The sequence below is a fragment of the Cariama cristata genome, unplaced genomic scaffold (genome assembly GCF_000690535.1).
Source record: "Cariama cristata isolate BGI_N322 unplaced genomic scaffold, ASM69053v1 scaffold10215, whole genome shotgun sequence".
Lineage (NCBI taxonomy): Eukaryota > Metazoa > Chordata > Aves > Cariamiformes > Cariamidae > Cariama > Cariama cristata.
In genome coordinates, this window is record NW_009619270.1 from 84,151 (window position 1) to 99,033 (window position 14,883).

At 41.4% G+C, this 14,883-nt stretch overlaps 1 protein-coding gene across 1 annotated transcript in view; it reads right to left on the reverse strand.

Moving 5' to 3' along the window:
* Positions 1-14,854, reverse strand: part of LOC104162458 (leukocyte tyrosine kinase receptor-like) — a gene marked incomplete at its 5' end in the record, with an annotated part of 54,612 nt that extends 39,758 nt beyond the window's left edge. The window contains 5 exons of the mRNA XM_009701186.1: positions 176-313; positions 2,312-2,451; positions 9,464-9,686; positions 10,348-10,503; positions 14,741-14,854. Of these exons, the coding sequence (XP_009699488.1) occupies positions 176-313; positions 2,312-2,451; positions 9,464-9,686; positions 10,348-10,503; positions 14,741-14,854 (771 nt within the window). The remainder of the gene's footprint in view (positions 1-175; positions 314-2,311; positions 2,452-9,463; positions 9,687-10,347; positions 10,504-14,740) is intronic.
* Positions 14,855-14,883: the final 29 nt, after the last annotated feature.

Genomic DNA, 14,883 nt, shown 5'->3' on the forward strand with positions numbered 1-14,883 from the left:
GGGTGAATTTTCAAAGAGAATCTTGGTATCCAATTAATGTAAATAAGCTAAATTAATTCAGGAGGCAAAATACTGAATTAATCTAGAGATGGATTTAATTTAATCTATTTTTCATTCTAAATTATTTCTTCTAATGGGATGAAGGTTCCCACGAAGTGCCATGCCACATACTCACCACACCTCACTTCTTCCTGTTCTTTGGCAGGGCAATCACTGATGAATTCACAGAGTTGTAGGTGGCTGACACAGCCTCCATGAAGGCAGGGGAAGGTGGAGCCTTTGTCATATATAGAAAGATCTTGGTTTTCTTTATCTAAAGAGAGAAAGAAGCTCAGAGATGAGTTGGCAGAATGTCTATGTATGACCCTTCGCATGTATTGGCCTTCACGTGTAGGGCCTCAGAAAGTGTTCTTTGGGTGATAAATGATACTCACCTCTGCTTTTTACCATGTAGGTTTCTATCCATAATGAGATTCCTGCACATCACCTCAGCTCTCAAGAAGACCAAATTTATTCCTCCTTTCTCTCTCGTGCACTGTCTTCTGCTGTGTTTGTGCTAACTTTAGATAATTACTTTTCTTTCTCTCTCCTTTTTTTTTCTAAAAGAAATGAAGGACCTTGCAGTTTCCTACCATGGTGTGCTCCTCAGTTCTGCACATGTGACTCTGTCCCTGCCTGGCAGCTTTGGCATGCTGCATGACACTCTGCCGCTGGAGACAGAGATAACCACTTAGCTCCAGTCCTGCCAGACACATTGCTATGCTCTATTGAGACTCAGGCTTAACTAACACTCATGCTGCTGACACATTTCTGTGCCAGCTCTGTGGCATCCAGTCCAACAAGATAGCTGCTTCCCCAGCAAGGCGGCTCGCTGTGCAGCAGCTTTACTCATGCACCCTAGCTAGTCTATACCCCAGGAACATTTGACTGACCACACACGTACCCAGCAACTGGGCTGAACACAATTTTTAAGTCTGATATTTCCCAAAAGCATGACTTTTAATGCACCCAGCCTGTCCTGTGCATGTGTGTGTGCATGGATCTGTTGTGGACCTGCAGGTTTGCATAGGTCTCTTCTGGACCTGCTCCCCTTTGGCAGAGCTCTGCACAGAAGTTCCACTGGGATTGTTACTGCTTTGGAAAAAATGCAAAAATTAGGGAACCAATTCCAGGAGAAAGAGAAAAGGTCACCTCTGCAGCAATCCAGGAACACAGTCTGAAATAATATTTCTTCATGGTGGTCTGTTGTGCTGGGTACATGCATCAGCTTATTTAGGAACTGAATGTTTAGCATAGTCCTTCAGGCAGTATGCGTCCCCTCAAAACTCCATGACTGTCCCAAAAACATTACATTAAAAATATAACATTTGTTAAATTAAAAGATTAATGACTGCAGTAAAATTAAATCTCTAATATGATCAAAACCAGTCTCATGATATATTATGAAACAACTCTCTGAAACCAGTATTCTCTTTTTACGTTTGAAGCTTTTTACATTACATTCCAAGCTCTTTCTACAGTGTCTGCAAAACAGAGGCAATAGCATTACGTTAATGCATGAAAACCAGGAAGTGAAGATGATGATGTCTCCAACCTGCAGGCTGCCTGTGTCGACAGACTCTTGTACTTCCAAGAAGCCTAAATGACATTAGCAAGGTTCTGCACAGCTACTGAGGATTGTTTGCACGACATTCACAACAGGACTGAAAGTCAGGTAAAACTGAAGATTCCTGAGCAGAGCACTCAGTACTTTGGAGAAAATAATTACATTCCAATTATTTTCATTTTAGGCACAAGTTCTCAGCCTGGCAGTGGCAAACAGACCCCATGGAGTACAGATCAATGTTTCTTTTCCGTATAGATTTGAAAGATAGAGCCCCAGTATGGAAAAGGCTTTGGTGACACAGGGTAGTCTTTTGTACTTGATGATTTAAGAAAGAAAAATATCAAATGCTAAAATAATCTAGGTGAAGACTTTTTTTCATCCCTGTTGCTGGAAGCAGCATAAGCCCTGTTTCCTCATACAAAGAACAAGCAAAACAAAGCTGAAAAGCAGAGAGGATCACTTAAATCAGTTCTAGAATTCTGAGCTTCAATCCTGCCTTCAGAGCACGTACACACGTGTGCACACACATAAAACACATGCAAATGTGACCCTTGACAGGTAAGCACTGCCAGAAACCTGAGAGGAGACTCAGCTTTCATTTAAATCCCATCTGATTGACTCCCTGATCACACTCATCAATTTTGGATGCTGCTCTCTTTTCTGACTGCATTTTATTATTCCAAACCTGACTCTACTGCAACATACCATGAAAGCAGTTCCTGAGTTGCAACGAGCCCACTGCCAGTACTCCAATCTCTTGTGTTCCACAGTTTGAATACAGCAAGGTGATTTTAAAAGGTCTTTCTATTCGGCCAATCTGGGCCATCAGGTATTTCCATTTCATCCTAGAAGACAACAAAGAGCTATCAGGCATACACACAGCACACTGGAATCCATGGAGTCTCTAGCATAAAAATTCTGCACTGTACCAAATAGAAGTAATAGTATCCACATGGGGAATAAATCATTGAATGTAGACTCTAACATAACAAACAGGTGTTAATATAAAACACGTGATGTTCAGCCTAACAAGCTCATGTTCAGTTATCTTTGTTGCAGATCCTATTGCTAATGATGAAAAAATCCAACCACTCCCAGTGATTCTTAAGTTAAAATGGGGCTTAAATTATCACCAATTTTGGACACCTCCCCATATGTGCCTTCCACATATATTGTTGTGTTCTGTTTGCTCTTGCAAGTACAGATCAACCAAGCAGCTGCACAAGTTTCTGGATCTCCTCAATTAATACTGACATTATACATTCTGGAAGTAAATGTCTGGCCCTGAATGTTTCTTGGTTGTGTCAAGTATGAGAAACTTCTGTGCATTCTCTATCTCATCTCCCAGCTTAACAAGCTACAGTGCACCCACAAAGCAAGAGGAAGAGGTGTTCCAGACGATGCAGATTGCTCTGGCAATTTACAGTTCACCACAGAACAAATGCCATAGCCCCTAGCCAGCAAAGGTTTCTCAATTGTGCAGCACCTGTGGCAGTTCAGAGAAAGACAGATGGTCCCATGCACTCTAATTTTAAAGATGGTTGTTAGGGATCGAAAACGAGAGAGAGAGAGACCATATGGGAATTTTCAAAGGACCTCACTCAAATCAGTCTGATTGAAGTCAGGGTATCCAGATGTCATTAAAAAAATCCATCAGGAATCTTAAAAATATTTTTATTTTATTTTAAAAAATTGTCCTTCTACCTCATGTTAACAAGACAATAAAATACAGTTAAAACTATATGTTATTATTTTGTGAAGGAGTTGTAGCAAGGATAGTGACAAAGGAATCCTTGCTCTAAGCTCTTTTCTGAAAAGAGTACCAGAGAGAGATACATTTACCCATACCCTACATTCTGCTGATGTTGCCGGGGGTACCCTGGATGAGTGACTGTAAGTCAGTGCCCCTGGGGTGATAAGGAGGCCAAGCCACAGTGTTAAGATGTGTTGCTCAGGCTCTGCTCCTAGTATTACTTTTTCATTTGGGAAATGCCTTCAGCTGCCATGAAGTGATCATCTAGCCCTCATCCTGCACCAGAAACACATTAGAAGGCAGCACCTGGACAACAAACACATCTCTACTGGACACAATATAAAAATCACAGACCACCTAATCTGCAACTTGCAAATAACCCCAAGCAACTTCAATTTTTTTATCACCTCTTCTGCTTTTGATCACCGTTGAGTAGTTACCCAACTCATTCTTCCCTCCACAAACCAACTATATAGCCTTTTCTGGTGAGAGTTTCTTACTAACTCTTCTATGGCATTGCTCCACCTTCCGTTTTCACCATTGTACGCACACATAAATACCCACAGATATCCTAAACTCCCTATTTCTCCTCTTTCCTGTCCCATCATATTGAGCTTTTGAATATGATATAATTTAACTCAGCTTCAGAAATGTCCAGCCCTGAATCACAACTACACCATCTCTACTACCCAACACAGGAGAATGACGGCTTTACTTTCATTTTGTATTACAGTGCAGCTTCAGGAATGTCCAGTACTTATAAATATATCTTATAAATACAGTTATAAATATGTCCCCCCCGCCACACTGTGGCACAACATCCGAGACCATTCAGCACTGACCCAGAATTGAATCACTTCTGCTACATGACACAGCTTTGTTCATCACTCCATTGCATCCTGTTGGCCTCAAAAGTCAATGGGCCTTTATCAAATTTGTTCAATGAGCCACTGAAGGTAAGGACAGTCTTTAAATCTTTTGAATTTACCTACTAAGCATACTAGACCTTCCAAGCACTGAGACATAGTTCTAGTACCTCCACCAAGTTACAACCCACCCTGCAGCTGAGACATCATGGTATTGCCAGTGTTATCACATCCCTGAGTGCAGGAACCTGTAGCCCACAGCCTCTGATTTACAACCAGTGTTATATTTAGTAGCAGCAACTAAAGAGATCACTGCCCCACAGCTGAAAACAATGACTAGTTCAGCTGCTGCACCTTAATCGTACATGGTTTATGAGCCAGACACTTTGAAACTTGCCTTTTATAGCCTAGCTTATCAAAATAAATGAAAATCACTGGTGATCTAAGTCAATAAACCAATCTCTGAAACGTCACAACTGAGAAAGACACACTGTCCATTCTGCCTTCTCTGCTGGGAGAATTGTGGCATCTGGTAGAAGCGCAAAGCCGCTATCTTAAACCAGTACTTGTGTGAATGGGCAGCTCTTCTGAGTCAGAGCCCTAAGGTCCCATGAAACATTCTAGTCCTGCATTGAAATACCTCTAGTACTGAAATTTGACTCCATTTATAACACCACAGCAAAAGTTGGCAAACATCCAGAGACTGCAAAAATCACAAGTAGCTTTGCATCACCCAGAATATTTCTGTGTATGGAGTCTCATCATCATCAAGGTATTCCCCTTCAGAGAAAGCCTCACCCTCAAGATCCAACCGCAGCAAGATTTCTAATGCTGTGAATAGTTACACCTTCTTTCCTTGGTCCCACTATCCAAACAGGGGCTAGTCAGAGCCAATTTAATTTTCTTAATGGAATCAGGAACGAAGCCCATTGTCAATGTTGCAGAAGATGTATCATTGCAGCAGGCTTCCAGATAAGCCAAGCTTGGCAATACCTTTGCTATTGATTTTATGTCAAAGTAGATCTCAAGTAACGAGGTAATATTACTCTTCTTCTAAATAGAGATGTTAAAAATTTATCTGTATGTATGGATGGGCTATCAGAGTCTGACATAATTTTGAGAAATTTGCATGGGATAGAAAGTTTGGAGTTGATGCTTAAGGCAAGAGAATTCAAGATTCACCCTGCAAACTTATAATTTAAACTTTTGCTTTGTATTTTCAACTTTTGATTTTCATTAGCCTCTCAATCTCCTCTGCTGAGCAAAAGTTTTCCTCCATCTCCCTACCAATCCTTTCTATACCATGCCTTTCCATATCCAACAAAGGTAACCGATCATTAATTTTAAGAAAGACTTTTAAATATTAAGAACAACAATTTCTTCATTAAGAGTAAAAAATTCAATAAAGCTGAACAGGAAAACTGAAACCTTTTGTGAATTAGGGGGCCTCACTGCATGGATTATTACACAAAGGTATGTTTGCTAAATGCTTCTAGGCTCAATCAGTGAACATACAAATTAGAAGCTTTACATTACTTTTCCACATACAGGAAGTTGTTGCCTGCAAGTCTTCATGAACATCCAGTTCCAGTCATTAGACTTAAAAGAAGATAGGTGAGAGAGCAGAACACATGCCTACCTCTCTTGCCTTCACCAACCACATAGATGTTTCTTATGTGACCCAGTGTATTTTTGGGTGCAATTTGAACAGAAGCATGAGCGGCAGTAAATCATACTCCCAGATTAGTGTTCAAAAATCATAGTCTTATATAACAGCTGGACAGATTCTCCTTTTCTAGCTGCATTTTTTATTCCAAATGGCTGTGCTCATTGTTGTCAGTACATACTAGGCATTTTCTCAGGACGCTTACCAGACTACTCCCTTTCAAAGCCTTATGTAGTTGGACATCTAATTTATGAAATGCAAATGATCATATGCATTTCTAGATGTTCACGTTAGCTATATGGCAATGTTTCCATGTATGATAGTAGAAGTTAAGCAACTTTTGTGGATAAAAACAACCACATTAGTAGAACAGACGTGTCAAAGATAGTAAGTTTCTACAAGTGTCTTAGAAGCTGGCAGGGCATTTTAGCACCACAACCTCGCTCAAAAAGGGAGAAGACACAAAAAACTAAGCAATAATTGTTTTGTGAGGCTGGCTAACTGAAAATCCACGTATGCACATGGCCGTGAACTTTTTGCTTTTTGACCTACCAAGACTATAATGGCCAGTACCTTATATTTCATTTCAGAAAGAAGACAGAACAAAATCAACTTCACTTATTGATCACAGAAAGGGAAAAGATTATCCCTGCCCCAAGTGATGCTTTTTATTGTCACTGAAGCGTGAGCACTTAGAGTCGAAAGAAACTAGCTCCTTACTGAAACAACTTTGGCTGACAACACTGAAATAATTGTGGTCAATGACAAACACAAGCATGTGAAACCATTCAAAACAAAAGCACACACGACTTGGAAGAATTTTCAGCTGTGACTGTTTCTGGGTCTGTGTGGTAAAGAGGGAAAAGGTTGGATAAGTAAAATAGTAAAAAAGAAATTAAATGTGACCTGAAAAAGCACCGTAACTGTAACCTTGAGAAAGCAAAGACAACTTTCTGAACCAAGTGCCAGATGAAGAAGGCTTGGACTTGAAAGCAAAGCTACAGGCTCTTGATGTTTGAGTTCTACTGAGATAATGAGAAATATGTTTTTATATATATATATAGTAAATATATAGAATTTCAAATACCTCATTCCCTCAGTAGTTCTCCCTCTAATGGTAGTAACTCAGAATACCCACGCCATATAGGTGTCGTACGTAACAACAAATACCACGACTTTGCCCTACTTGTTCAGAGGACACGGTGTCTGAAGGTCCATCTGTTTCTTTGTTCTTTCACTAAGGTACATGTGTGAAAAAATGAGCGGCAGCTTCAATACTACCAATTTCATGATAAATCCTAGTAGTCAGTGAGATGGGCAGGACAGCAACTTTCGCTCATGCATGACATATATCTAAGCTTTTGGGAACTGCGTAGCTGATGGATCCTGAAGGAGGAAACACCATGAGGAGAAGATTTCTAGGTCCAGAAAGAGGACAGTTCACTGAAGTGGTCTGGTGCAGCTGGAGTTTATGATGAAGTATAGCTTGAACCTGGAATTGAGGGGTGACAAAAGGGCCTAACGCAGGATTTTCCGGAGTGCCTGATTATCTGAAAAAGTACCACCTAGCCTTTTTTCTATGTCTAAGTTTCTACTCTGATCTCAACACAATCCCTTGGTAGTAACTGTCAATGGTTAAGCTATGTACTGCACATAGGCATCTATCCCAAGGTCATTTGCTCATTGTCCTCCTTGTTCTGCTCTAAATTGTGAGGCAGTGTTTGGTGTTTCTACACCAGAAATAGTGTTTTCTGTTTCTACAGAAAAGCTTGTAGAACTCCCGCTCCCTGTGGAAAGCCCCTGGAAAGCAGGAATTCTTCAGGATGGTCTATCTTCATAACCACCAATGTTGTTAAAATCTTAATCATGGAGACAATATTCATTTCAGACTACTCACCTAGTAAGAAGCAGCTCAATCACTGTGTTAGAAATAAATTTTGTCCTACCTGCATGCTCAGATTTTTCTGGAATTGTGCAGAGATTTTAAAGAGCTTCCCTGTAATGAGGTGGAAAAGGAAGGGTATTTGACCTAAGATGGTTCCTAACTCTGTTTTGTCTCTTTTCTATCCCTCCTTTCTATCTTGATTTAAAACAGGACTCAGTCACCTTCCATCTTTAAAACCTTACTACTAAACCCTCTGAGCTTACCAGTGCTTCATTTCACTAAGAAAAAGTAATACCAGTGTCTATGCCAACTTCTAGTAAAGCTAACTCCACTCTAATAAATATAAATGCCATCACTTTTACAGAGATGATAATCTTGATTTCATGTGGAATTGTTTTGCAGTGCTCAAATAAGCTGTCAAACAACATCTATGATCCATTCCAGAGATGCTGCAGTGATTGTGATCAAAGCCTGGTCTGGTCAGCTAGGTATATCAAAAGGGTATTTTATGACCTTATATAGGGGAACGAAGCCGTGGCTGCAGTTGCAGAGGCTTGTCAGATACTCAAACCAGCAAGGGCAATTATAGGTAAAAAAAGACATTAGAAACTGATCCCAGAAAATGCAACAGATTCCTTGTGAAATTGGCAAGAAGAAGGGGAAGAAGTAGCCAAGAAGGAAGTGAGCAATAGCTAAAAGCAAGAGAGAGAGAGAGAGAGAGAGGGATCTGAAAGAAAATAAATAATTTTTTTTAGTCAAACTCTGCTATCTTTGGCTGACCAGGAGCCTTGGCTGCAGATCTCCATGGCAGCCTGGGGAGTGCCAAAGAATTCAAAGAAAACAAGAACTGGGATCCATTGCTTAAGTTCTCCATGGGAGTCAGTCAGGTGATGGAAATAAAAAGCTCTGGTGTGTGTCTGACCCAGGTTCTTACAAGGCAGATTGCAGCAGAGGAAAAACAAGCACATGGAAAATGGCAAAATCAGATGACACATGGACTTCTCTCCTTCTTTTCCTGTTGTGATTCATTCCCTTTGCCCATTTCTTCTCCTTATTGCATTCTGCTACATGCAGGAATTAAAAAGTAAAACACTGGGAAGATCAAAGAGAAGAGAATACAGGACAAGATCCAGGGTTGCTGCACTTTCTTTTTTTGTCTTTCCCTCTTCTTACCTCTAGCCTCTCTCTTTCCCCTCCCTGAATTCTACAAATAAAGCAAAAGAGGATGCTCCTTAACTTAGCAGACAGAAGGAGGAAATTACAAAAGAGGTAAAGTTAACCCTACCTCAAAATGAGAAATGTGACCCTTGTAACAATTATAGGACCCCTTGAATACTTAGAGATATCAGTCATGTTGTCAAGGCAGTCTTTGGTCTGAGTGCATTTTACAGCTATAGTCCTACCATCAGTGAGGGTCAACCACTCTTGACCCTTTCAAATGTGAGGGCAGAAGAGCGAGTCCTAAGCAAATGTATACTTTGCAAAGGGGACACACAAAACCTGGGTCTGTTACAGACATCCTGTCAGGAAGCTGCATGCTTCAGCCCTGATAATTCTACTTTCATTTTCTGCTGTAACAGTAGCAATGATCTCAAGAAGGGAGAAGACACTGATAAACAGTGGCCTGGAAGGACTCCACCCTACCCTGCAATTCAAAGTCTAAACAACTGCAAATTGATTGTCTTACCCGGCATCTTCCTCATGGCCAACTCTCAGAGAAATTATTATATTTCTGTTTGTCTCCACGTATCTGATTTCAACTGTGAACCTCTGGAGGAGAGGAATAGCATCCTGTGAACATATGGCCAGTTCCAGCAAGCAAGAGTCCAAGCTCCCAGGCAGGATGGGGCTATGCAGGCTGAACTCACATCTATCTGGGAGCCTACTGGTGTTCAGGAGGAAAATGTCCCCTGTGAGGAAAAAAAAAAAAAAAAAAAAAAAAGAAGAGGAGACACACAGTGTGGATGGAAGAGAGATAATAAGAGGAAAATAGATAAGAAGTTTGAAGAAAGGAATCATGAGAAGAAAGGAGAGGTCTATGCACAAAAACCCAAAAAATAACAAAAAGTAGAGAGAAGAGAATAAAGTAAAAATGAAGGAAATACGTAAAGAAGCAATAGAAGGAATGAGAAGAGAAGAAACCAAACAAAGCAGAGTGAAGACATGTCCAACAAAACAAAAGCCAAAGACTTTGCAAATCAGACAGCAGACACGTGGAGCCAGCCCTGGCTTCTAAAGGATTGAGTTTCCTAAGAAAAATCCAGCCTCTGTAAGCAAACGTAGCTTATCCTAAAACAGGGAGATACCAAACAAGTTTATAAAGGAGTTGGCTTTGTACAGGGTACATACATACACAACTCAGGCAGTGCACATACATTATATGGCTCTTAGTGACTCTTGGGCACCACCAGCACACTTATGAGTTGTGCACCAGAACCAGCATTTGGCAATATTTTTAGTGACGTGTGCCTGAGGCCTCAGCCTGCTGGCTCCTCTTGCTGCCACCCGCAGCTGCTACCAGTGCTGGGAGAAAGCAGATGGCCATTCGAGGGGAACTGTAACTCTGCCTACCTTCAACATCTCCACGGGAGGAACTGTTTTCCAGAAGCAGCTGCTGCCTCTCCTGAGACACGAGGACACCAACTGAAGATAACACCCAGTCCGGTTTTCCAAAACTGTCTGTAGACGTCACCCATGAACAGCTTGAGCCGATGATACAAGAGATTTCTGTTATGAGAAACCAAAGGTTCCATTGAGGCCTTCCCCAGTTCAAGGGGCAGGGGTGATGCGGGCACATGAATGAGCAGAGGTACAGTGTATGGGGGCTATCTCTCCCAAAGGAATGGAAGAGTTGAAGGCAAAAAAGAAAGTTTGTCTTGTGCAGTAACAACAGAGTCTCTCCCAGGGCGGGTAAAGAACATGCCAGAATGAAAAACAACCCTGCAAATTTGTGGTAGGTGTAAATCAGCATTCTCTCACCAGTATCAACAGTGATTTTACATCAGTGGAAGGTCTAGCCCACGTGTACATAAAATCCTGAATGAGAATATGAGAATAATACCTGGAGCAGCAAGGATACTGAAACTGGACGGATTCAGCATTTTGGCAGAGATGAACAAATGAAACTGTAAGGTCAACCCTCTCTCAGCAATAGAAAGAGCTTGACAGGGTCTTAAGCAGAATAGCTGAGCAATGCCTTACATATTTTTTTCCTTTTTTTTTTTTTTCTTTTTTTTTTTCATAAAACGGTTTTGCTTTCCTCCAGAAGGATGGTCAAGAACACTCTCCTAACAAACTCCAGAGTCCATTCGCAGCACTGAGAACACTAGATCATCCCGGTCAGAGTTTTTCATAATCAGCATATTATACACCAGAGAAGAAGCAATTCACTGTTCTCTCATCAATCTAATACAAACTCCCTGAAGGGATGTTAGCTGCACAAAGCTTTCCCACACAGAGTGGGGCTGAATAGATATGGTAAGCTGATATTAACTTGCATGATATTTAGTTTCAGTAGTAATAATAATATTACAGTAATAACTGGAGGAAGCCCCAGGCCATATGCAAAACAGTAAGAGACTAAATATTTGTATTTGGGATCCTGATATCCAGAGGGTATTCAGACCTTGCAAACATGAATGACACAGTGTTATCCCTTTGGTAGCCCTATTCCTGGGGAGGGGAAAAGACAGGTATAAAGAACAGAATTAAAGTCAGGGATATAACAAGGACAGGTGGTTGTACAGGCAACACAGGTGGGGCAGAAATAAAAACATAAGAGCCTCTAGAAGAGCAGCTATACTTTAACTAAACTTTCAGAAAAAGAAGAAACAGAAGCATCTTTTGAATGCGACAGCCAAAGTAGAGAAGTTTTCCTAATTTTTAAACTTAATTGTAACTACATTTGTGTAAAACACTATCCAGGGTGCAGGGGTAACAGAAACACAGAAGTTGGAGTTGCACATCACTGTGGCTGGGAGAGGCTGTGAACTCTCACCTGAACACATCCTCCTTGAGTTCCTCTGTATGCTCCCCAGCCCTCTCTGGCCTGCTCGCCGCTGGAGGTTACTACCTCTCTCAGCCTACTACCTGGGCCCACCACTTGAAAGGCTTCTCAGCCCACCTCACCAAATCCACAGAGTTTAGCAAAGGTCTACCACAGCCCATCATTTTTAAATGGAAGCCACAAGCAGATGAACTGGCAAACTGTGTGTGTGTGTGCGGGGGGGGTGTATGTGGGATGTGTGTGTTGCCAGCTTCCAGCAGGGCACAGGAAGGAGGACATCAGCCACTATCCTGGCTCTGCTGCATCTTGGGAACGATGTCTATGTACAGCTTCAGGCTATGGTTTGATGATCCAGTGAAACAGCTTTAGGGATCTCAGTAGCACTGTAGCTCCATGGCTGTGTGAGACAAAGCAGAGTCCTGATCCAGACCCGCTGTGCTGTTTCAAATTTATTAAAGTTTGACGGGTTAACTTGGTACCCACAGACTTATTGTCAGTAATAGTAGTATTTTCATCAGGTAAAAATCTAGTTGGTCATAAAACCCAGAAAACAATTTCTCTCACAACAGCCTGACAGTGCAAGAGAGCAAAGTGAGAGCTCAGGAAAGAAAAAATTCCTTTTCTTTTTTAAATAGAGGATTACTGAAACTAATATTTATGACAAAATAATTTCATTAAATCTTACTAATACCCCCACTTGCAGTAGGAAGGACTGTACCAATGCAGACTTAATCCTTCGAATGTGCTTCACACAACAAAGCAGTTCACGGCTCAGATAAGTGAACACAATGTTCTCCTTCAAAAGCACCTAATTCCCATACTCTTTGGGCTGTATAAAGCCTATTTGCCACAACCTGAGGCCTGGGAGGATCTCAATGCCTGGAAGAAGAGTCTGACGTAGATCAGGGAAGTTGTTGACATCTGGTAAAAAAAGGACTCTGAGTTTTCTGGCAACAGATCACATGCACTGCATTGCAATGGAAAGATCAATCAACAAGAAGATGTTGTTTAGCAGAAGTCTCAGAACAAAAGAACCGGCTACACTTGTGTGGTCACTACTGTGTACCACCTTACAGATGCCTCATATCTAGCTTTGCTTAGCACCTATGAACTTGGAGAACTTCAAGTACAGGTCTGCAGAAAGGCAAAACGTGACAGAAATGAAAAGGAAAAAAGTTAAACAGTGAGAGAAATATATCTATATTACCATAATCATCAAAGGACATATTTTAAGGTATTACAAAAGTGCTCTGAAGTAGCTTAGATTCAAGAAAGCTCATGGACAGTCCAGGGCATGTCAGAAAGCAGAATCACACTTTAAAGAATTAGATACCATCTGCAAGATGTTATTTAAGGAACTGCTCTCTGGCAAGGCTAGGTCATCTTGCCACCTCCTCTAAGGAATACATCTGACTTTTCTAACATGCATGGGTCTTTCTTTATTGTTTAGCAACTTTATTAGTGATGTGGACAAGGGCGTAGAGCACACCCTCAGCAAGTCCACAGAGGTTACAAAACACAGCAGAGCAGCTGACACACCAGATGGCTGTGCTGCCATTCAGAGCAACCTGGACACGCTGAAGATTGGGCTGATAAGAATCTCTTTAAATTCAACAGAAGAAAATGCCAAGTCCTGCACCTCAGAGGAATAACCCCTAGCACCAGTACATGCTGGGGGCTGACTGGCTTGAAAGCAGCTCTGAAGAGAAGGACTTTGGGGTCCTGGTGGACAACAAGCTGTCCATGAGCCAGCAATGCACCCTTGTGACAAAGAAAGCCAATGGCCTTCTGAGCTGCACTAGGAAGAGCATTGCCAGCAGATGGAGGGAGATGATTCTTCCTCTCTACTCAGCACTGGGTGAGACCACATCTGGAGTACTGTGTCCAGCTCTGGACTCCTCCATACAACAAAGATATGGATTTACTGGAACAAGTCCAGGATAGGTCCACAAAGATGATTGAGGGACTGGAGCATCTTTCATAAGAGGAGAGGTTGACAGAGATGGGACTGTTCAGAAGGCTCAGGGGGATTTTATCAAAGTGTACAAACACCTGGTGGAAGGGAATGAAAAGGAAGCTAGGCATTTCTCTGTAGTGTCCACTGACAGGACAAGAGGCAATGGGCACAAATTAAAAAACCAGGAAATTCAATCTGAACACAAGAAAACACTTTTTTATCAGAAGAGTCATTAAACACTGGAACAGGTTGCACAGAGAAGTTGTGCAGTCTCCATTTGTGGAGATATTCAAAAGCCATCTGGACACGATCATGGGCAACCTACTCTAGCTGACTCTACCTGCGCCAGGGGGACTAGACTAGATGATCTCAAGAGGTCCATTCTAACCTCAACCATTCTGTGACTATTTCACTAAATGAAAAGGAGTCACTTCAGTTCCCAAGTTTCCACACCACCACCAATAACTGGCTCATTTCTCTTAGGCATTTATATAGTGTTTGCTACATCTATTCTGGCACCACAGTAAGACCAAATTCATCCTACCTATCTCACAAGCATTTTGTCCAGCTCACTTGGCTTTTACAATGCCTAGAAAAATAAAGTTCCAGTGGAAAAAAAACTTCAAAACTTCATTCAGTATCAAGAAAGGTAGTTTGTTCTATAGTTGCTGGAAGACAGCTCCACTAATTAGCTTTTATTACAGGAACTCCCAACCTAAGTCTGATGGTTTTCACTGTGCCAATGGAGACGATTTTTTTTTCTTTCCTTTTTTTCCTGCTGTGTTTTTTGGTCGTCTTCTTTTTTTTTTTTTTTTTTTTAATAAGGAAGTAAGGGGTTCCCTTAAGGTTACATTGGCCTTTCTGAGTCATTGCTCCATTTCCAGGCAGAAATCCAGTGGCACAGCTTTCTGGTAAAGGGTCCTTGTGACTGCCAGCATCTATCTTGCACCTAGATTCTGAAGTAGAAATAAGGAGGTTGTAAGGAAGAGGACTTGTGGTACCTGGTTTAGAAGGCTGATGCAATGAAACCATCCTATTTTTCATCAGGGAGAGCTTCTGAGGTGGATTTGGTGAAGAAGAGTTTTCTTCATGTGATCCAGAACAGGAGACAACAACTATAACAAAACAAAAAGAACAGGGAAAG